Raw genomic sequence first — 21,142 nt, forward strand, 5'->3', positions numbered from 1 at the left:
AATACAGTAGTTTGATTGCATTTACTGGCTGGTGATGGAATCCTCCATTAGGTGGCTTGTTATTTTCAGTGAGATGGATTACTAAGATGTCCAGCTGTTTGTGCTAGCTGACCAAAACATGCTGGTGATTCACTTTCTAACATATTCAGTAAAGCATTTGGCATTTTTGACCATCCCAGCCCTTTGGCTCAGAAAACACTCTGGGTCATATTGAGCATTAGAAAAAGAGACCAGCCAAAATCCTCCTCTTAGGAGCTGCACCTGCTGCTATAGAAGAGGATGGGGCACATCAGCCCAGGGAGGAGCCTCCAGTAAGGCTATGTCAGATAAATATTTTGCATAGTTTTTGATACTTAATTGTGGTATCACCAATCTGGGACAAGGATCTTGTTTTGCACTATGTTGCATTTAAAACAAGAAACAAGTGAACACAGTCGTGTGGGTGGAAAGGAATAAGTAAAGAGAGACTGAGTCAGTCTTTCTGTGAAGTCTGAGAGACTCAGAGGAATAAGGAAGTAAGGAAAGCAGTTACAGTGAAAACAAGGAAAGCAGCAGAGCTACTGGTATAGAATGGGGTTCTCAGCAGAGCCTGGATCTGAGTATTTGGGAATGAGAGGTAGAACAGCTTCAGAAGTACTGGAAGACCAGGCTGTAGGGAATGGAGAGGAATGGAGCAGATCTTACTAAACTTACTAAGCATAATGATTAAGAGAAAAGTTTTCAGGCGGAAAATAGCTACAGTCAGTAATGGCATCATATTGGGGTATGTAAAACTGAGTATCCATCACATGTCTAACTTTAACACAGCCTTATTCACCCTGAATAAATCATCCCAAGGCCTGACAACAGTGAAAATCTCTGCATTGTTCAAATTGGTTTCTCTTCCAGCAGTTGACCACTCAGGGCTGCATTTCATAGAGGCATTTAGTGTAGGTGGCAGAAAATCTGAATGGGCCAGAAACTTAAAATTGGTTTAGAGTCCCCTGTTCCAAGTGAAATTCTCATCAATGAAGTCTGCCCTGCAGCTTGAAACATGATATTGTAATTGTAAACAAATATTTCAGCTGTATTTGCAGTGTGCATCTTTGAGTTGTAGTTTTAAATATGTCAGAAAATTCATTTTTCCAACACAGAATGTGACAAGCAGTTAATAGTGAAGAGCATAAACATAAGTAGTTGATGTGAATAAACTTGATAACAAGTTACTGTATATATTGAAGGCTTCTCTTCTAAGTTAAATAAGATTAATTAAATAACATTAATTAAGTAGCTTTTTCATGTTATGCAATAGTGTTGTGAGTCTGAGATCCCAGTTTAACAGATGGTAGGATTCACATGTTGATTCTTAAATTCTTTGACATTTTGCTTGGACCATATTTTGTTTTACTAAATATCTGTTTATTGCTTTGTACAGAACTGTCTTGTGAGGTGCAATTTTATAAAGACTAAAACCAAACTTTTTCAGAAACCACCTCTGATCAAAGTGACATTGAAGGACGAATCAGGGCACTGAAGGATGAGCTCCGGAAAAGGAAGTCTGTGGTTTACCAGCTGAAAAAGGAGCAGAAGAAGAGACAAAAGGAGAGACTGAAGGCCCAGGAAGCCAGTTTGATCAAACAGCTGGAGGTCAGGAACAGTAGGAAGAAGAGTGAAGTAAAAGATTGTTAGCCTTGGATAAATCTCTGCAGCTGTGAAAGACACATTATTGTGATAGAAATGTGACTGTTACAAAGGATCATACAATGGTTTGGGTTGGAAGGAAGCTTAAAAATCAACTAATTCCAACCCACCTACCATGGGCAGGGACACCTTCAACTAGCCCAGGTTGCTCAAAACCCCTTCCAGCCTGGCCTTGTTGTGGCCATTTTCAATAATGAACCAGAGCCTTGAGCAAAAATGCCATTCCCTTTTGCAATGTCTTTCTTTAGTGGGTTACTGGCAGCATTTGGGGGCTTATGTATGTTTATACCCATCAGTATCCAAGCTTGGATCAAAGAGTGATTGATGCTCATGTACCTTGTTTTTGAAAATCAAATTTTGAAATTTCTAGGACTTGCAATCATAGAGCTTTAGAAAGTTAAATAGATTGTTTTACAGAGAAACCAAGTGCATTCCTTACTAATTTAATAGGTGTTGCTTCTTGAATTATAGTTATGGTTTAGTGTATTAACAGCTGTGTTGGTTCTCCATGTGCAGTCGTATGATGAGTTTATCAAGAAGACGGAGGCAGAGCTGAGCCAGGATCTGGAGGCATCACCAACAGCCAAACCTCAGATTAAAACTCTGTCCTCAGCTGCTGCTGAAAAACCTAAGATCAAAGCACCACCACTCCACAGGTAACTGGGATTTCTCCTCTTTTTGAGATTATTCTGGAGTTGTGATGATTGCTGCTTTTAGTGCAAGGAAAGCTGGTAACTATTTTTGTGTTCAGTTCTGGGCCCCTCAGTTGAGGAAAGAGATTGAGGGGCTGGAGCGGGGCCAGAGAAGAGCAGCGAGGCTGGAGAAGGGACTGGAGCACAAGTGCTGTGGGGAGAGGCTGAGGGAGCTGGGGGTGTTTAGCCTGGAGAAGAGGAGGCTCAGAGGTGACCTCAGCACTGTCTAGAACTACCTGAAGGGAAGTTCTGGCCAGGTGGGGGTTGGTCTCTTCTCCCAGGCACTCAGCAATAGGACAAGGGGGCACGATGGGCTCAAGCTCTGCCAGGGGAAAGTGAAGTTGGAGAGCAGAAAAAACTTCTTTGCAGAGAGAGTGCTCAGGCATTGGAATGGGCCCAGAGAGGGGGTAGATTCCCCATCCCTGGAGGTTTTTCAACTGAGCTTGGCCGTGGCACTGAGTGCCATGATCTGGTAAAGGGCCTGGAGTTGGACCAATGGTTGGACTTGATGATCTCAGAGGTCTTTTCCAACCCAATCCATTCTATGATTCTATGATACTCTTCCTTAAAGCATTGGATATTGGCAGTATTCTGTTGGTCTGTTTGCTGCTCTCACCAGACCCAAAACAGATAAGGTCTACTGTCCTTGTAATCATGGGCATTTCACTTTTGTCCTGCCCAGCCTTTCAGCTCCTACTTTAAAGTGTTTTTCTGAACAATAAAATTCAGACATGCAAGAATTGTGCCAAGTAGTTTGTATGGATTAGAGACATGAAAGAATTTTTTCCCATTTTGGTCAATCAGTGTGCTTGCTGCATGGTGTGAGGCAGCTATTCCTCTTTGCAACTTAAATCTGAACTTTTAAAGGTAGAAAATTCAACACAGAATCACAGACCATTCTGAGTTGGAAGGGACCCACAGGGATCATCGAGTCCACCTCTCAAGTCAATGGCCCACACAGGGGATTGAACCCATGACCTTGGCATTACAACCAAGTTTTAACCAACTGAGCTAATCTCAGGGTCTAACTCAATTCTGCACTTCCTACTGTACTTTAAGCATTTCATTTTCTCCAGCAGATGGTGCAATTTTAGTGTATTCAAGTTAAAAAAAAAAGAAACTGGAAAAAAAGACTGAAGTTTGATTAGTTTTTTTAAAAATTATTTTCAGGGACTTGCCAGACTCTCCTTTCTGCCTCCATTTCTGCTTTTTAAGATCACAGTATGTTGACAAAGCAAAGTGTTTGTGTTATCACTGGTGTGATGTTATAGATGTTGTATTTACAGTTTATTAAAGAAAAAAAACCCAACACACTCTTGTGTAACTGTAATTCATGCAATTTGATTTTTGACATTTAGGCCTGAGACTGCTAAAAACTGGAAGTCCCTGACTGAATCAGAGAGATCCAGAGCATCTTTGGAATCCATTTCAGAGCACGCAGGTAACTGGAACAGTCCATACTACAGACAAAGACTTGAAGTCTGACTGTTTTAAAATTGTTTAACTTTTTCCTTCTTGACTCAAGAAGAGATTTTGAGAGGATGCAGACTTCATAAAAGCATAATGATCAAACTGTGTTTTTCATGGGTTTTATTTAGTAGGATTCTGCTCTTGCTGTTTCCTGAATATTCAGTATTTAGTTTACTCCTGCTGAGGTTTGTATAAAACCATAATTAAGTGACAACCTTTTCCCGTTGATTTCCTGTTCCTTTATCACTTGTGGAAAGTAAGGAAACCAAAAATAACGAATAGAATTTTTTTAGATATTTTTCAATGTTTTGCTGTTTATCATCATCTGTTCACTATCTCCCATTCCAATCTTGGTTGTATTTGTGGCTTGCACACAGATAACTGAGCCCTTACCTTGAGATTCTGGTACAAGGATCAGAATCAGAAAACAAGCATTAGAACTCTGGAACTGAATGGATGTTCCTCTTGTTCATAGGGCAGCCAGAAATAGATATTTGAAGGCACCAGTTTGTATCTTCTTTTAGCACAGAAACATTGATGTTAATTTAGTTGCCTATGATTGCAGTTTTGAATAAAACAAAGTGGGTTATACAATCTGCTGAAATTCACTTTTTATGTTCTTTCAAGATGCTGTGTCATCAGAAACCGAGAGATCCATGTCTGTGCACACCAGGAAGGTGGCTGTGAGAGATGTTCATCCAGGAGAACCTTCTGGAACAGCTTCCTCAGTTTTAATGATAGCAAAAAGTTCCAGAGGAGGATCTGGTGATTCCTTAGATAGTGCCCCCTCATCAGCTCTTCTCAAAGATGTTAAAGACATTAGCAGGGTATCCCCTGAATCAGTGAACAAGGCTGTAGATGCATCCAGTGTTGATGCTGCTGTTATTCATAAATCAGAGATTACAGAAGATGTGGAGTCCATAAAGTCAGAGGAATACGAGAGTGAAGGTTCTCATGTTAAGCCTTTGGAGAGTTCTGATGTCTTGTTGGTTTTAGATAAAGAACAGGAGAGCTCACTGGACATCTGTTCTGAAAACAAACACTCTCAGAAGGAGCCGTTTGATTTGGCTGTGGAAACTCTTCATCCTACAGAAGAAATCTTAGAACAGAATCTAGTGGATAAAGAGGCTGTATGTGGCCCAAGTGTAGAGGAGTCTTCTCACAAGCTCAGCAAATCTGCAGAGGAAAAAGGTTATCTGCCCTCAGAACAGCTCTTCAGTCAAAAAGATCCATCATACCTTGATGACTTTGAAGGATCCTCCTCTAGAAAACAAACTTCAGCTGAGGAAATGCTTCCTGGGGAACATTACAAAGATGACTTTGAGGGCTCCCCCCTCTCAGCGAATGCAGAGTCCCTGCGGGATCAGTCCCAGCACACACAGGCCAGCAGAAGCAGATCCACCAGCCTGGGCAGCGATGGGGAGATCAGTGAGTGCCTCAGTGGCAGGTCCCTCTCTGGCAGTTTGCACTCAGAGAGGCTGCTGGAACTCAAGTCCCCAACAGAACTTATGAAAAACACTGAACGCAGAGATGTGGAGCCAGAGCAGTCCCCTACGGGCTCCCCTCTGTGGGCCCCTGTTGCAATCACAGAAGAAGCAGATAGCTTGTCCAATTTCAGCATTGGTGACAGAGTCCTTGTGAGTAAAGTCCAGCCTGGAACGTTGCGATTCAAAGGACTGACTAAATTTGCCAAAGGGTTTTGGGCTGGCGTGGAGTTGGATAAACCTGAAGGAAACAATAATGGAACTTATGATGGTATTAAATACTTTGATTGCAAAGAAAAACATGGTATTTTTGCTCCTCCTCAAAAAATCTCTCACATTACAGAAAGTATCGATGGCCACTTAGACACAGATAAGGATGAAGACTCGTTCTTTGATGATAGCCTGGAGAAACAACAGAAAGCTGAGCAGAAAGACAGTGGAATTTCCAAACCTGGCAAAGAGGATGAAAACCAGAGCAGAAATGGAACAGAGAACTATTTCCAGGATAAAGCTCCTGCAGACAGAGCCATTTCAGAAACTTCAGCTGAGGAAAGGGTTGATGAGGAGTTGTCATCTAAAACAAACAGCATAAAGGAGATTTCTGTAGCCCGTGAACAGTCAGTGGTGGATTATCTGAAGGATGCTGTAAAAGAGGAGGCCAACCACACTCCTCTTGTTTCTAGTCTTGTGGATGAGATTTCCACTGTGCAGTTGGATGACATCTCAGATTTCCTTTCTGAAAAACTGGAGAGGCAGAAGACACTGGGAGAAGAATGTGCTGAAAAGTTAGATGATCTCTCTCCTGGCATTGTGGAGAAGCCTCCAACTCCACTTCTGGATTTGCTAACAAAAGAAAAGACCCAGCTTGAAGCACAGCTCAGACTGCCACTTAGAGAGGAAGAAAAGTCAAAAGACCAACTAGAAAAGGTCACTTTGCTGACAGACAGTCTACTTAGAGATTTTGTGAAAGACACAGTCAATCAGTTACAGCAAATAAAGAAGGTCAAGAACGAGAAAATCCAGCTCAGCAACCAGGAGCTCTGTGATGTGAAGGAGGAATCCAGTATCCCATCCCAGCAGGTTGAAAAGCAGATTCCAGATGGTCTGAATAACTTCTTTCTAAGTTCTGATTTGGAAGATGACAGAGAAGAGCTTTCCTCTCCAGACATGTGTCCCAGACCAGTGAGTAACAGACACATTGCACTAATTTTATGAGTTGATTGTTCCTTTAAGTGCTGCTGATTGAATCTGAGGAATGTTGTGTGGCACCAGTTTTTCTCCCAGGTTCTGTTAGGTGAAGTGGTGATGACCTGTATGGATGTGTCATGTAAGTTCCTGTGTGTCCCAGTGCCTGGCTTGTTTTGGTAGGCACACAGGCTGAAACACATTTTGTATGTCCTTCAGGTTGCATTCTGCTTCCACCTTCAATTTGTCTTCCATCTTTACCCTCAGTTTTTATGCTAATAATGGCAAAATACAATAGGCTCTAAACTTACCTCTGTCTGTTCTTGATATGAAATAATCATCCTCAAACATAACTAATTGCTGTGGAGGTCATTAAGGTGTCAGCCTGCTCTATCCACCGAACTAATATGATATATGATGAGTAGTGGAAGTTCAGGCTTCCTCAGAACCACCATTAATGATACAGATACAGGACTTGGCCTTTCTGCTGGAGCTCCCAGTAAACGTGTCTGCTTGGCCATGGATCTTAACACATTATCACCACTGAAAGCTTCAGCCTGTTTCACCAGTGTGGGCACCACTTGGTCACTGAAACAGCCATATCCTCCTAAAATATTCTAGGCTGTTGATGTAGAGGTCAGGCTGCTGGTAAGTGAAGTGAAAAGTTGTGTGTCCCATTGTCAGTCTTTCATAAACAGGTAAACATTAGGACAGAGGCCGCTCAGTCCTTCAGGCTCTGTAGGAGCCCTCTGAAAGCATTCATCAGGAGTTGTAGAAAACCCCAGGTATTAAAATATTCCTAATTTTACTGTGAGCTGTTTCCTAATTTGTCCAAGTATTTATGTATATATTGCCAACTACATCAGTAAAGCATTTTAAAATGTAGACTAAGTTAGACAATGGTGTGATACCACTTTCATATTTATTTTGTGGATCTCAATTCACAGGAGAGTCCAGTGTTTGGTGCCAGTGGTCAGGAAGAGCTTGCCAAGAGACTGGCAGAGCTGGAGCTCAACCGGGAGTTCCTGAGTGTGCTGGGAGATGATCAGGACTGGTTTGATGAGGACTATGGCCTGAGTTCCCATCAGCTCCAGCAAAAGGAAGCGGAGGAACCAGCAGTGCTGCCCCAGGTGGAGCTGCAGAAGGTGCCCACAAAGCCCTGTGAGGAGCCCCTGGCAGTGCCTCACACTGCAGTGGAGGTGGAAGGCATGGTCCACGCTGCAGCTGAGGAGCTCTGGAAGCTCAAAGAGCTGGGCCACGATCTGCAGAGCTGCAGCTTTCATTCAGACCTCAGTGGCACCCTCCAAGAGCAGGACACGGACACGATAAACAAGCAGGTTTATAAAAAGGTACAGCCTTCAGGCACCTTGGTCTTGCCCTTTGGATGTTTACCATGGGCAACAGAAGCTGTAACTTCTACTTCTTTCTTTGTTAAGGTGGTATTTGATCTAACAAGAGAGATCTTTGGGGAAATCTTTGCTGAGGATCCGAATCTAAATCAGCCAATTTGGATGAAACCGTGTAGGGTCGCGTCTGCTTATTTTCGCCGAGTCAAAGATCCAAATGATCTGGGTGAAATCAAGGTAGGAGGAAATCTTTGTTGTGCAGGGAAAGTGACATGTAAAACATTGTACTGGCACTTCCCTGAAGTGTTAGAAGGTCATAACAGGTGAATCCAAGAGATGAGTTCAGAAGATAAAGGAGATCATGAACCTGAAAAGGTGTTTGTCAAAATGGTCATTTTTTTCACTCAACAGATTTGCCTCACTGTCTGATTGGCTGTTACTGGTTGCTTTTAAACCTTAGTCCTCTATGTAGAACTGCCAAGATGACCTTGATCTTATAAAATTGGTATGCTGACAGGCTGCTGCTTTAGCAGATTTCCATGGAACTCTGTATGGGTAAATTGGAATGGATCCAGTAGTAGGGTTGGGCCAAATGGCATGAGATGGATTTTTTACTCAGACACAAAGAAACACCTGTGCCAGCCTCACTGAAGACAGTAGGAGTTGCCCAGAGGGACCCAAAATCTGACTGGTGAGGGCATTGTTATATTTAGCAAACCAGAGGAGGTCTCCTGTTATTGGTGGTGGTGCTCAAGAAAGAACAAAACCCCAAAAAGCTAAAGCCAGGCTCAACCTAGGTTAAATTTGCAGGGTTGGACATTTGCTAAAAACTGTCTCTCTGAAAGCATTGAAACAAGAACCTTCCATATGGCTCATCAGGACATAGATGAAAACTTCCATCTATACTGTTTCTTCTGAAACTGAGGGGGGGTTGGCAATATTTTGATTAACCTACTGAACACACAGCATGTTAACTGTCTAGAAAAGACAGACATAGTATCTAGATCACTGTTAGATGAGAAGACTTTCAAAAGTGTGTGGCACAGGACAAGGACACCAAATTCCTACCCAGGTTCTCTTAATATTCTCCCATAAAATGATTTGTCAGACTCTTCTGTTTGTGTGCTGTTGAATTGAAAGTTTCTGTTCTCATGATTGCTACAGCAGTCAGTATCTTTTTTTCCTCTCCATCTTCTGGGTTTAATAATTGTCCTGCCTGTGTAATGCTGTCTGGGAGACTTCAGTAACTTTGATGCATCCACTGTCTCTGAGCTAAACAGAAAGAGGTTCTCCATTTTATAAAGTGACATTTTAGAGGATGTAGTTTGTGCATACCTTTCACTTCTTAGCTCAAATGTGATAAATCTCACCTCTGCTGTTCCGTAGAGCTTCATTGCAGCTGAAGTGCTGAAGTTGTTCAGCCTGAGGAAGGAGCCCAATCACAAAACAGACTGGCAGAAGATGATGAAATTTGGGCGGAAGAAACGAGACCGAGTGGATCATATACTGGTAAGTGGATGAAAATAAGCAGTCGTGTCAGATACTGCCCACCAGGCTGAAGTGTGGCACATGAATGCATTTCCAGTGTTCAGTAATGCTGTTTAAAGAATACAAAGTGTGCATGAGGTATTACAGAAGGTGTTTAATTTTAGAGGGCACTCTGTTGACAGAATCAGAAGTCCAGTGCGGTAAGGTGAGTTGATTGAATACTTTTATCTTGAAGTAATATTGTTTATTGGAGACAGTGGTACAAAGAACTTAATTCACAGACAGAATCCCAGACTATTCTGAGTTGGAAGGACCCACAAGGATCATCGAGTCCAACTCTTAAGTCAATGGCCCACACAGGGGATTGAACCCATGACCTTGGCATTATTACAACCAAGTTTTAACCAACTGAGCTGATCTCAGAGTTTTGAATTAATGGATGCAGCTGCCACTGGGGCAGAGACAGTTCAGTCTTAAAACTGCCTAAGATGGAGCATGTGTGGCTGTGTACTGGTTTTTGAAAGTTCCTTGCTGGTTTGTGTTGCAGGATGATTAACATTTTTATTGGCTGTAATGATAGTGAAGGTTCTGCTTGGGAATATGAGTTGTCATTAACGCTTTGCTTCACTTAATTGGACCTGAAATTGATTACACACACACACACATACAAGTAACTTGGAGTCATGGGTCGTGTGGTCTTTTAATTGCCCATCACTGGAAGGTTTCCAACACAAGGTTTTTCCCAGGGGTTTAATTGTGTGTAAATAGAATACCTATGTATAGGTGCCAGTACATCCTGATACTCTTGATTCTGGGATATGGAGATTGCTATAGTGTGCACAAAAAATATCTGTGTCTAGATAGACCCTGAGACGAGCTCAGTTGGTTAAAACTTGGTTGTAATAATGCCAAGGTCATGGGTTCAATCCCCTGTGTGGGCCATTGACTTAAGAGTTGGACTCGATGGTCCTTGTGGGTCCCTTCCAACTCAGAATAGTCTGTGATTCTGTGATCCTCAAGAGAACTAATAATAGAGCTACTATGCTTTTGTACCAACTACCTAATTCCTTTGCAACACACCTAGAAAAAAAAGAGTTCCTGATTGGAAAAATTTCCTCCAGTTGAAGGCATCCAAAGTGCTTCAGGTGAAATAAGTCTGAAGTTCAGAAGTCTGCAATTTACATGCAGACCTAGACATCAAAGATTAATGGAGCTCTGACAAGTTTGGCTTAATAAATAATGTGCTTAATTTTATTTTGTTCTCACAAGAATATGGTAATGAAATACTAGCTGAAGACTGGGAATAACTCTGTGAAGGTTGCAGTGTGCCACACTTTAGGAATAAGGCAGTCTCAGTGGCATTGCTAACAAATTTAATCTGTAGTATGAGACACTCAGAGAAACTTCTGAAAACCTAAGGAAATAGTATGCAGTTTACCTTGCCTTGTTTTATTAAAGTCTCTATGAAACATGAAGTATCTGGACAGCTTTCTCTGTCTCCGAGTCAGCCCCCAACTTGTCCTTAAGACCGTGAGTTCTGTGGTAACACAAATCCAAGGCTAGAAGTGGGTATACAGGTCTGTGCAAGACTTGCTGCCTATGCCCAAGAAACTCACAGTGTAGCCCTAAACTGAGAGGTCAGGTTTAGAGTTTTCCAAATTCCTGAAAAGGAAATTGAGGCTTTTTTTGTAGGCTTAGGTGCTGTAGAAGCTTCTCTAAAAGTCACAGTTGCAAATGCTTAATTCCGTTTTTTCTGGGTATTTAGCCAGCACACCCCTGCAATGTGCAAGGGAGGTCATGTGAGTACATACATGAGCTGATTGGTTCTCCACGTTATTTTGCTGCTTGTAAAGACAAAGACTGTTAAAGTAAAACATGTTCTTTTTAAAGCAGAGATGAATATTCTTATGCTTCTGTTTCCCGGTTTCTTCATTTCCCCTTTAAGTAAAATTAACCTTAAAAAGAAAACATCCCTTGGCAATGTTCTGTTGAGACAACCTGTGTATTCTGGTGACTTTGAGAGGATTGAACACTGTCCAATACTGCCTGACCCAGGAAACTAGGCATGACTTTTATTTCTTCTTTAGGCACAGAAACAAATGCCAGGCTGTTTTACCCAATTTACTCTCTCCCTGATTGTCCCTGGGTGTGTCCTTCTGGGTTTATCTTATTAAACCCAATGCCCAGTGGAAGGTTCAGCCTTGTGGGGAAGGGGCATGCTGGGAGCTGTGTGTGACCACAGCCAGCTGTCACACCTGCTGGGAACTAAAGGGGAACAGGATGCCCTTTGCACCCTTGCTCTGCCTTGAGCTTTGCTGCTTCTTCCAGTCACTGCATCTTTAGTTGCATTTTCAGTTTTGTCTGCCCTTCACCAGCATTGGCACCGTCATCAATATGTAGCCATGTTGTAGTGCCAGTGACAAAAAAACCATCTTCCTCCTTCTCCTTTTTGCAGCACTTTTATCTTTGCTCAGGCATCTCTGTGTGCAGAAAGCATTTGTGTTGGGATGTCTTGAGGGATCTCTGATCTGCTGGAGAGCTGCTCCAATTACTGACATTTACCACAGATCTTGGCTTTCAGTAAACAAGTACTGGATGTTCACATTTATGAAAAGCTACTTTGTTTAAAATCGAGTTCAGGGAATGTCCAGGTGTTTGCTTTCTGCCTCTCATGTCCCTTCACGTTGCCCCTTTATCTGTGCTTTGTGGAGAATGTCACATGTACACATGGACTGAGGTGCTGCATTTCGGTACATCAGGCCTGCCTGCACTTTTCAAAACCTGTTTTTAAACTACAGCAAAATCCCTCATCTCTCCTTATTTAACTTCAGGTACTAAGAATAGGTTATTTCCACTCCTTTTTTTCCACTTGGGTCTTCAGCCAAAACTCTGTTTGCATGGGGCTAAAACAAACTCTGGCATTGCTTTCCCTGCCAGTCTCCCTTCCCTTTTATCTGGAGCTTGACAAAGCTCAGCTCACATGATCCTCCCAAACCTGTGTTTGGTTTTCACACCTGAGGAGCTGCCAACAGAGTGCTGAAAAGTGCTGATCTTTTGACCTGTTGACTTAAGACCCAGAATGTTTCTCTCCATGCAGAAACTCTGCAACAAAGCAGGACTGTTCCTACCAAGCTGGCTTAATTGCAGAGCCCACTCCTGCCCCACAAACCCTGGGGCAGTGCACAGTAAGGAGAGTCTCAAAGCCTCTTGTGTACTCAGTTGTGTGTCTTCAGATGCCACTGTGTGCTGTGAGAATGCACCTGCCTTCCTCCTGCTGGCATTCTTCCAAGGCACTAGTTTATATCTGGGTGTTCATTCTTTTCAGTCTCCCAAATGGTCTAGTTGTGACTACTTAAATGTAGTTTATTTTGGAGATGTTCATGGTTTTGAGCAGGAACCTCCAGAAATCGAAACATGCTAACTCACTCTCTAAAGTCCCTTCTGATTATATTACTTTAAGTGTTTTTTTGGGTGCCGTGACATTTATCAGATGGCCAGCAGGATCAAGTGACTGTGTTATCTCCTGTTTTTCCTTTTGCATGTATGCCCCCTTCTTTCTGAGTTTTTTTAAAACAAAAAGTGTGCATACAAAAGAGAGAGCACAGGAAAAAACCCCACACAGCATTCCATCACTACTTGTCTTTTCCTGCAGAATGGAATTCGGTTTCATTAAAACTGTAGTTCTCCTGACTTTGCCCAAATGCAGTGTCTCTCTGGTATAGATTTTAGTTCCTGGTATCAAATGTGTGCAGTTATACTTTTGTCATGAGAATGTGCAGGCACTGAAATGCTGGGCATGCACTGAACATGAGGCAAAGCCCATTTCCATGAAAGCCACAATTGTTGTAAAATATAAAGCAAACTGTCTCCACTGCTGTGGAGCACTTTGTGGTAACACAAGGAATGGATCAAACCTTTCCCAGACAAAGGAGTCACAGAATCACAGAATGGATTGGGTTGGAAAAGACCTCCCAGATCATCAAGTCCAACCCTTGGTCCAACTCCAGGCCCTTTACCAGATCATGGCACTCAGGGCCATGGCCAATCTCACTTGAAAAACCTCCAGGGATGGGGAATCCACCCCCTCTCTGGGCAGCCCATTCCAATGCCTGAGCACTCTCTCTGCAAAGAATTTTTTTCTGCTCTCCAACTTCAATTTCCCCTGGCAGAGCTTGAGCCCATCGTGCCCCCTTGTCCTATTGCTGAGTGCCTGGGAGAAGAGACCAACCCCCACCTGGCCAGAACTTCCCTTCAGGCAGTTCCAGACAGTGCTGAGGTCACCTCTGAGCCTCCTCTTCTCCAGGCTAAACACCCCCAGCTCCCTCAGCCTCTCCCCACAGCACTTGTGCTCCAGTCCCTTCTCCAGCCTCATTGCTCTTCTCTGGCCCCGCTCCAGCCCCTCAATCTCTTTCCTGAACTGAGGGGCCCAGAACTGAACACAACACTCAAGGTGTGGCCTCCCCAAGGCAGAGTCCAGGGGAAGGGTCACTGCCCTGGGCCTGCTGGCCACGCTAGTTTGGATCCAGGCCAGGATCCCATTGGCCTTCTAGGCAATCCCTTGGCTCAGATGGCTGCAGAGCAGCACGGCAGTGCCCACACGTGTTCTGAATACACCATAAACAAGACTTGCCTGCAGCTGTGAATTGCACATTCTCTCAGTTTTCCAAAAGTATGCTCAAGGAAGCCCTCCTAATGCCAAAGGAAATTGTGCACTGTGCCTCTGAGGGAGAGGGGAATGGTAGAGGCAAGAGAAAACTAATCACAACACTGTTTTTCTGTCTTCATCATTCTTCTGCTATTAAACATACAGCCTTTCTCTGCCTGGATCAAGGACCTTCCCTAGGTCTTGACCTCACTTTTTAGCAGTGAAGTGGCTGCTGGTTTGGGAGGGCCAGGCAGAAAATCCCATCAGTCAGTATCGTGCAGCTGCTCCTGGTTACCAGCCTTAGACATGGGTCAAGGTCCCTGGGCGTCCCCCAGCATTTGTCTCCACCCACCTCCTTTATCTTTAGGATCTTCCCCCATTTCCAGGATCTTTCCTGCAGCCAGGATCTCCCCACCTTTTTACTTTGGACCCCCCGTTTTCTTTCCCAAACCACTTCTGCTTTTGGGAACCCTTCTTTTTGGCACCACCTGTTCTTTTCATGGCCTGTGTCCTCTTGCTTTTCCTTATCTGAACGGTCTGCAATGCGGACACACCACAAATGATCAGTCTCTAAATTCCTGCTTCTCACTTACGGCTCTTTATTGATGGGAGGGCTCAGGACATGCTGCTGTTGTTTATTTTATCAGAATTTACAACCAGCACATACAGATTGCAGGCAGCACATTTCTGTGGGAGGGTTCAGGAGTCTGTTTCAGACATTCACCCCCACACAAACCCACACCCAATTATCTGCCACTTGTTAGCCTACCATTTAAATTATTTTTCACCTACAACACTGGTTCAAGGTTTGATTGCCAATAACGTTGTTTCTTCCTTATTAGTAAGAAGCTAATGAAGCCATTAATGCCTCCTGTTTGACAGCTGTGTGGGACAAAGGCGCTGGTGGTGGTAGCACAGATTTGTATGCAGGGAGCGTGACTCTTCCAAAGCTGTTTGCAGGATGAGATCCCTGCCCCTCTCCCCAAGCCCCAGAGAGAGGAAAGGAGCTGTCACACTGAAACCCTGTGTTTAACTGGGGCCTTATGAATGGCTACAAACCCTGCAGCAGTGCCTGTTCTGGGGCTTCACCCTGTGCCTGGGTTATTGAATCATCGTGATGCTGCAGCAGCTGTCAGCCTCAAAGCAGAGCAGTTTCTGGGAGGTTTGGCTTCAGGAAAAAGGAAGAGAGGGTGTTGGGGCCAAAGCTCATGTCCTCTCCTTAGAAAACAACACTATTACATGTAGATCCTGAGTTAGTGGATTTTTCAGTGTGTTTACCCTTGGTCTGGCAGTGTTTAGGTGTCCACCCCACTTGTACTATCTAAATGTATTTTGAGTTCAGAGTGTGAGATTTGTGGTCAGAGGAGCTTTCCATTGAAGCTTAGCACAGAAAGACCTTTCAACAGGTTTTCTTTGTCATTTTAAATGTCAGTGATGTTTGCACCCATTCCTTCTTTTCTAAATTTTTGAGCTTCATTAGGATGTGTCTGTGATACTGAAACAGTCATTAAAACAAATTTTTAATAAGTTTCACTGGAGAGATCCAGTTTTGGAGATTTGCTGAATGAAATTACATATTTCAGTCTGATACCAAATCACCTATTTGTCAATGACCAGTAAAAGAGGATTTTCTTTGTCAGTCATTTAGGAATAGAAGGAAATAAGTACTCTTTGAATGTAATGGTACAGAATTCCATTTGTAGTAATGCTGTCAAATCCAATGAAGCATGGAGTATTCTGTGCAAATCCAACAAAGCAGAGTATTCTGTGCACAGGAGTTATAATGCTGTCTTAAAACCTGCCAGCATTTTGTCTTCCTATACAGCAGAATGGAAAAAGTTATTTGCTTGAAGTTCCTTAAACTGACCTGCAGTAAAGTCTTTTCTCTTTCTCCTTCTCCTTTTCAAGGCCTTTGCATAATTTCTTAGCAGTTTAAGCCTCATGGAGTCAGCTTCTTGCAAATACATAATTAGGGACTCTTTTAATAAGCTTCTGCTGTTGGCCAAGAGTATCTATCCCATTAGCTGAGTTCTTTCAAGTGAAAAACCTGAGCAGGCATATGACATCCTTTAACATGGATGCTGCAGTGAAAGGTAGAAACTGTTCATAGAGTGAAATAACCTGATTCACACAGATCTATATTCATTTTGCTATTCCAAGCGTTTCCTGTAATCTCTCACAGAGACAGATGTGTTGTTGGCAGATGCACACTGTTCTGGACTGTCTCTGGAACTTTGCAGGGAATGTTATCCTAGAGCAACAGAATTGTAACGTTTGTGTTGCCTTTCTCCCCTCCAAGGTGCAGGAGCTCCACGAGGAGGAAGCGCAGTGGGTGAACTACGACGAGGACGAGCTGTGTGTGAAGATGCAGCTGGCAGATGGGATCTTCGAGGCCTTAATCAGAGACACTGTTGATGTGCTGAACCAGATAAACGAGAAACAGCGGAGGCTGCTGCTTGTCTGACAGTGCTGCAGCGAGCTCAGAGCTGCTCAACCATGGAGCCAGGGCCCCTGTGACCCCTGACCTGCTCTCCACCTGCACTGCTGCAGCTGAACTGCCACGCTCGGGCTTTCAAGACAGTTGAGATGTGATTAAAGGAACCTGAACTCGCATCTGCTGCCACTCGAGACCTCGCACAGGATTTATTGTTTGGAACAAACTGAGGCTGCGCTTGGGGCTGCTTTGTGGAGTGCTCAAGGCTGTTCATGTGCCAGTGCAGTTATAGCACAGAACTGTCAGCAGCTGTCTGGGGCCCTGGCCTGGGGTTTGGACATGTTCAGCTTGTTCCCTCAAAGGGTTGGGTTAAGTTGGAGATTGGCTGTTCTGCTGGAGTGGCTGTCAGCCATCAGTACTCAGCTTGTCTTTAGAAATGTCAGTCATTTGGAGAAGCAACAGTTTGGTCAGGTTTTGGTCATAAATGGAGACTCACCATACTGAACAGTATTTTAATCTTAACACCTCTTCTCCTGCAGCCCTAACAAGGTGCATCAGTTCCTTCTGCTCCAGAGCCCATTTAATTCACTTCTTTGTGAAGCTGGTTTTCATCTTTCTTCTGTGATGTAGTACGAAGCGTGGTGCCAGCCCAGTCCAGGGAGATTAGATGATGTTGCTTCCTGCATACAAGTAAAGAATTCTTGCTGCTTTGCCGATGTAACTTGCTTCAGTCCCAAGGTGGAGCAAGACAAAGGCCACCTAATGTCAAGTGTGAAAGATGAGCCCATGGACAACTTTCCTCCTACCGTGTAGCACTTCTCTTCCTGGAGCACCAGCTGCTCCCAGATAGTGGATACTCAGGATTTTCTCAGGCACGAGACATGCAGGAGTGAAAATCTTTCCTCACAAAAATTTGGCCTTCAATCCCTCAGCTTTCTCCCTCACTGTCACCTAATAAGTGGGAGAAGCTGTTACTTGAACAATTTAGAGAACAGAGTGTATTCACCAAAGAAAGTGGTGTCTGGTGCTTGACTGTCTGCATGTTTTGTGCTTGTGGGTTTTTTATTTATTTTCAGATAATTTATTAAGTGGGTTATAGGAGAGTGTCCTGTGCAGTTGGCTACACTGTCCTGTGTTTTGAGACAGACGAACTTGAGAGAGCATCTGATTTGGAACCTTCCAAAGCCCCATATTCTTCACACAAAACCTCCAGCTTCTTGAGACAGTTATAACAAGGGGGATGAAGGTGAGAAGAACCAAACTTCAGTGACTGAGGTTGGGATGCAAAGACAGGACTAGGAGTGGGGCTTCACCACACCTGGTTCGGAGACAATGGAGAGTTGAGGGGGCTGAGCTGAAAAATGATGTGAAAATTCACGGCTCTGTCTGTTTCCTTCCTTTCCTGGAACTGCTTCACCGTGGGCAGCTGTTATGTGGTTGGTTTGGTGCTGGATTCAACTGCAGTGTCCTTCTGCTGAGTACTCATTCCTACCTTGTTCCTCCCATCCTTGTGTTTTTCTTGGAGGATCACGGACAATCTGGGATCGAATGCTGATGCCTTAATAGTGGATGTCCCTGTTTGCTAACCTGGGACAAGACCCAGAGAAGAGTCAGTTCTCCAGACATACTGGAGGGCAGAAAGACTCTGAAGCCCTCAGAGGTGCCCCAGAGATCCTGTGGCCCACAACAGGCATGGTGGGGACATCTCAACCCTTTTGTTCATGTGCTTGGTTCTTGAGCTTCCCACTGTGCACACCTCTGCTGCTGCTCCAGTTTGGTTTCTCTTTTCCACCTTCTTTTTTGTTGAGTTTTGTTGAGTTTGGGGTTGTTTTGAAAGCTATCCTTGGAATATTTGCATTTTGCACAATGACACACAGCTGGTAATTCTTCAGGGACAGCACTGGGAAATGTTGGATTTGCCAGAGGTCCGTGCAGATTCTCAGGTGTAGTGTTGCCAGCACCTCACTTGTGAGTTAATGGGGAGCCATATCCGTGGGAGCTTAATGAGTGGAAGGAGGAGGAGGTGGTAGTGGTGGATAAGGACACCTCCAGTGGGCATAGGCCTGTCTGTCCCACAGTGGTGGCCCTTCTGGCTGACTGGAAGTCTTGGTGGAGCATTGCTCAGCTTTTTTTCTTAAGTGATTCATTTGTCCATGTAACGTGTCATGATGCTGAACCAGGAAACTCTTAAGACAGAAGCAAACTAAAGCTGCTACATTTAACCAGCACAGTGTCACTCACTGGGTCACCACCTCACATTCCCTTTCCTGGGTGTATCTTTTCAATAGCAAGGATTGCTATTTTTATAGGTAGCAATTGAAGAAAGAGGGCAGAAACCTGCAGCGAGGTTTGTACCTGGAGCATCAGGTTAGGTTCTGGTCTGTAGATACTGTGGCCAGTGTTGAGAAGGTTGCCCTGCATCCCTAAGGCTTTTTGGCCATTCTGAGGGACTTGAGGGGTGTTTCCAGTCTGTTCAGCAGCAGGGAGGGGGTTGTACAGTTGGGCCTGACAAGGAGATTGTTACCTTTTGTCTCACTGGCTTTAGTACCCTCAAGAGAAGCAGTAACTATTTTGACAGCTGTTTGGAGAGAAGGAAGCTGTGTCTGACTAATGGCTTTACTCCTTTGCAGACATCACCATTTATTTTTAGTAGCAATCCTTGCTAGGAGCAACCCTAAAAGACTTGAACGTACGTGAATTCCCTTCTCAATACCTCAAGTGTGTTGAGTTGCTTTGAGTGGAGTGTATGTTCAAAACCTCGAGTGGGTTGAGTACTGGTGGACTGATTATTGCAGTGGTCTGTGTGGGCTGGGCTGGTAATGAGGAGATGTGGGGCAGCCTGGGGTCCCACAAACAGGCTGAATTCTCTGCTTCTCTCCCCAACCTTCCCTTGATAAGAACAAGATGCTATTTCTGGGTCCTGCTTATCTCAGTGCAACCACATCAGAAGACTCAAGGCCGAGGCGTTTTGCTGAGACCCATGAGCTGTTTGGGGCAGTGGCTGCCATCACTGGGGTGATGCTGCTCCATTTTGGGAAGGATCCCACAGCCAGGTGGGAAAGCCCAGGCTTGTGAGAAATGGAACACGAGTACCTCTGTCACAGCAGGGCGCTCCGTGAGCCCAGCTGTGGGATATCAGTACTTCTGCCTTGCAGAAAAGGCTTGTTGCTCACAAGGCGGAATGAGGGATTGGAAAATCCCATCTTGTTCCCTTTCCTTTCTTGAAAAAGTGGCCTTAGCTTTTTGCAATACTTGAATAAGTGTGTACCTGCAGAAGACCTTCAGTAGCACAGTGATAGAGACCTTTTAAGTGACTATTCTGCAAGGAACTGTGTGCAGTTCCCACTTTCATATCCCTTAGCTACCTTACTAGGAAAATACAGTACTTTTCAGCAGAGAAACAGTTGAATCTTACAAGGTAGTTAGTGCATCTGAAGTGTTTACAAACCAACTAAAACAGAGAAAATTATCGAACTTATTTGTAATTTAAGTGTTAAATGCAAGATTATATACAGATGAAAGGAATACTGTAATTAACCTGCATTTACTATTTTTCCTTGACTTTGCAGAGCCTTTTGATACACATTTGCAAAGCCGCCTTTTGGGAGGCTCTGTCTCCCCCTGTACTGTGTTGTGGAGATGCTGAAAAGAAACCTGTTTACTGTGTCTATGTAAATAACCTGGTAACTTGGGGTTTGGGCCAGTTTCAGCTCATGTTCACATCCACAGCGGCTTTGCACAGTAGACAGACCTGAGGATGTGGAGGGGTTGGGGTTTCTTTTTTTTTTGTAATTAAGAAATGTAAAATAACCAGGGGGGTCCCTGTGTACACCAGTGTAAATATCTTTGGTAACTGAAATGTACTTTAAAAGAACAAAATCTGTAAATAAATTGATTTATAAATTAATCTTGTTTCCTGGTTTTTGTAAAATGGAACTTTGTAATTACCCAAATGGTTGCTAATTCTGAAGGTGTCCTGAAGATTCACCCTTCGTATGTTCCCCTTTCCGCCTGATGCTGTACTTGGGATGCCAATCACAGTCCACAAAATCCCATTAGAGTTGCCTTCATTTTAATCATAACATTGTTAGAATTTCCTTACTGTTAAAGCTGAGTGTTGATAAAAACAGAAAATAACACTGCGCAGTTGTTGGAGTGCACAAAGTCAGGAAAACTACTCCTTGTACATGTGTGTTTAAAACAGGTTTTGAAAACCTCACAGTTTAAAACATTTGGGAGAGGGGAGCTGTTTTTATGCTAAACAACACTGTGGGAATTAAATTCTTCAGAGAGTCTTGTTTCAGATCCCTTAATTAGGCTCCCAGATTGTTACAGCTCTACAGAGCTGCTGTTACCAGCACCAATCACTCCTTCACTGATGGGGCAGATGTTGCTCTCTGGAAACTTTATGTATTGGTGGAACTTCCTAATCTTGGCTCTTTCCTTTCCAGCACAAAAAACCAAACCAGTGGAACCTGTGAGCGGTCCTGGCGCTCTGTGAGAGGATGGCTGAGCACTTGCAGTGCCAAACCACAGGCGTGTGGGCACGTGGCACTGGAGTGGCAACGTGAGGTGTGTAAGCCCAGAACTCAGGTGTTTGTTGAGACTCCTCATTGCCTGTGGCTGCTGCTGACCCGGTACCTCTGCTGTGTTTTGATGCCTAAAGTCCGACTGAAAAGGCTTTGCTTTCCGTTTACTGCAGACCTGAAGGGAAGTTC

General features: G+C 43.9%; 1 protein-coding gene across 4 annotated transcripts in view; it reads left to right on the forward strand.

Annotated features, from left to right (window-relative positions):
- CEP350 (centrosomal protein 350) overlaps positions 1–20,331 on the forward strand; it is a 76,479-nt gene extending 56,148 nt beyond the window's left edge. For all 4 annotated transcript variants that reach the window (XM_071564616.1, XM_071564619.1, XM_071564618.1 and 1 more), the window contains exons 31-38: positions 1,466–1,626; positions 2,197–2,336; positions 3,731–3,813; positions 4,470–6,508; positions 7,459–7,860; positions 7,948–8,094; positions 9,244–9,366; positions 16,290–20,331. In XM_071564616.1, the coding sequence (XP_071420717.1) occupies positions 1,466–1,626; positions 2,197–2,336; positions 3,731–3,813; positions 4,470–6,508; positions 7,459–7,860; positions 7,948–8,094; positions 9,244–9,366; positions 16,290–16,454 (3,260 nt within the window). In that variant the 3' untranslated portion in view covers positions 16,455–20,331. The remainder of the gene's footprint in view (positions 1–1,465; positions 1,627–2,196; positions 2,337–3,730; positions 3,814–4,469; positions 6,509–7,458; positions 7,861–7,947; positions 8,095–9,243; positions 9,367–16,289) is intronic.
- Positions 20,332–21,142: the final 811 nt, after the last annotated feature.

The sequence above is a fragment of the Pithys albifrons genome, chromosome 10 (genome assembly GCF_047495875.1).
Source record: "Pithys albifrons albifrons isolate INPA30051 chromosome 10, PitAlb_v1, whole genome shotgun sequence".
Lineage (NCBI taxonomy): Eukaryota > Metazoa > Chordata > Aves > Passeriformes > Thamnophilidae > Pithys > Pithys albifrons.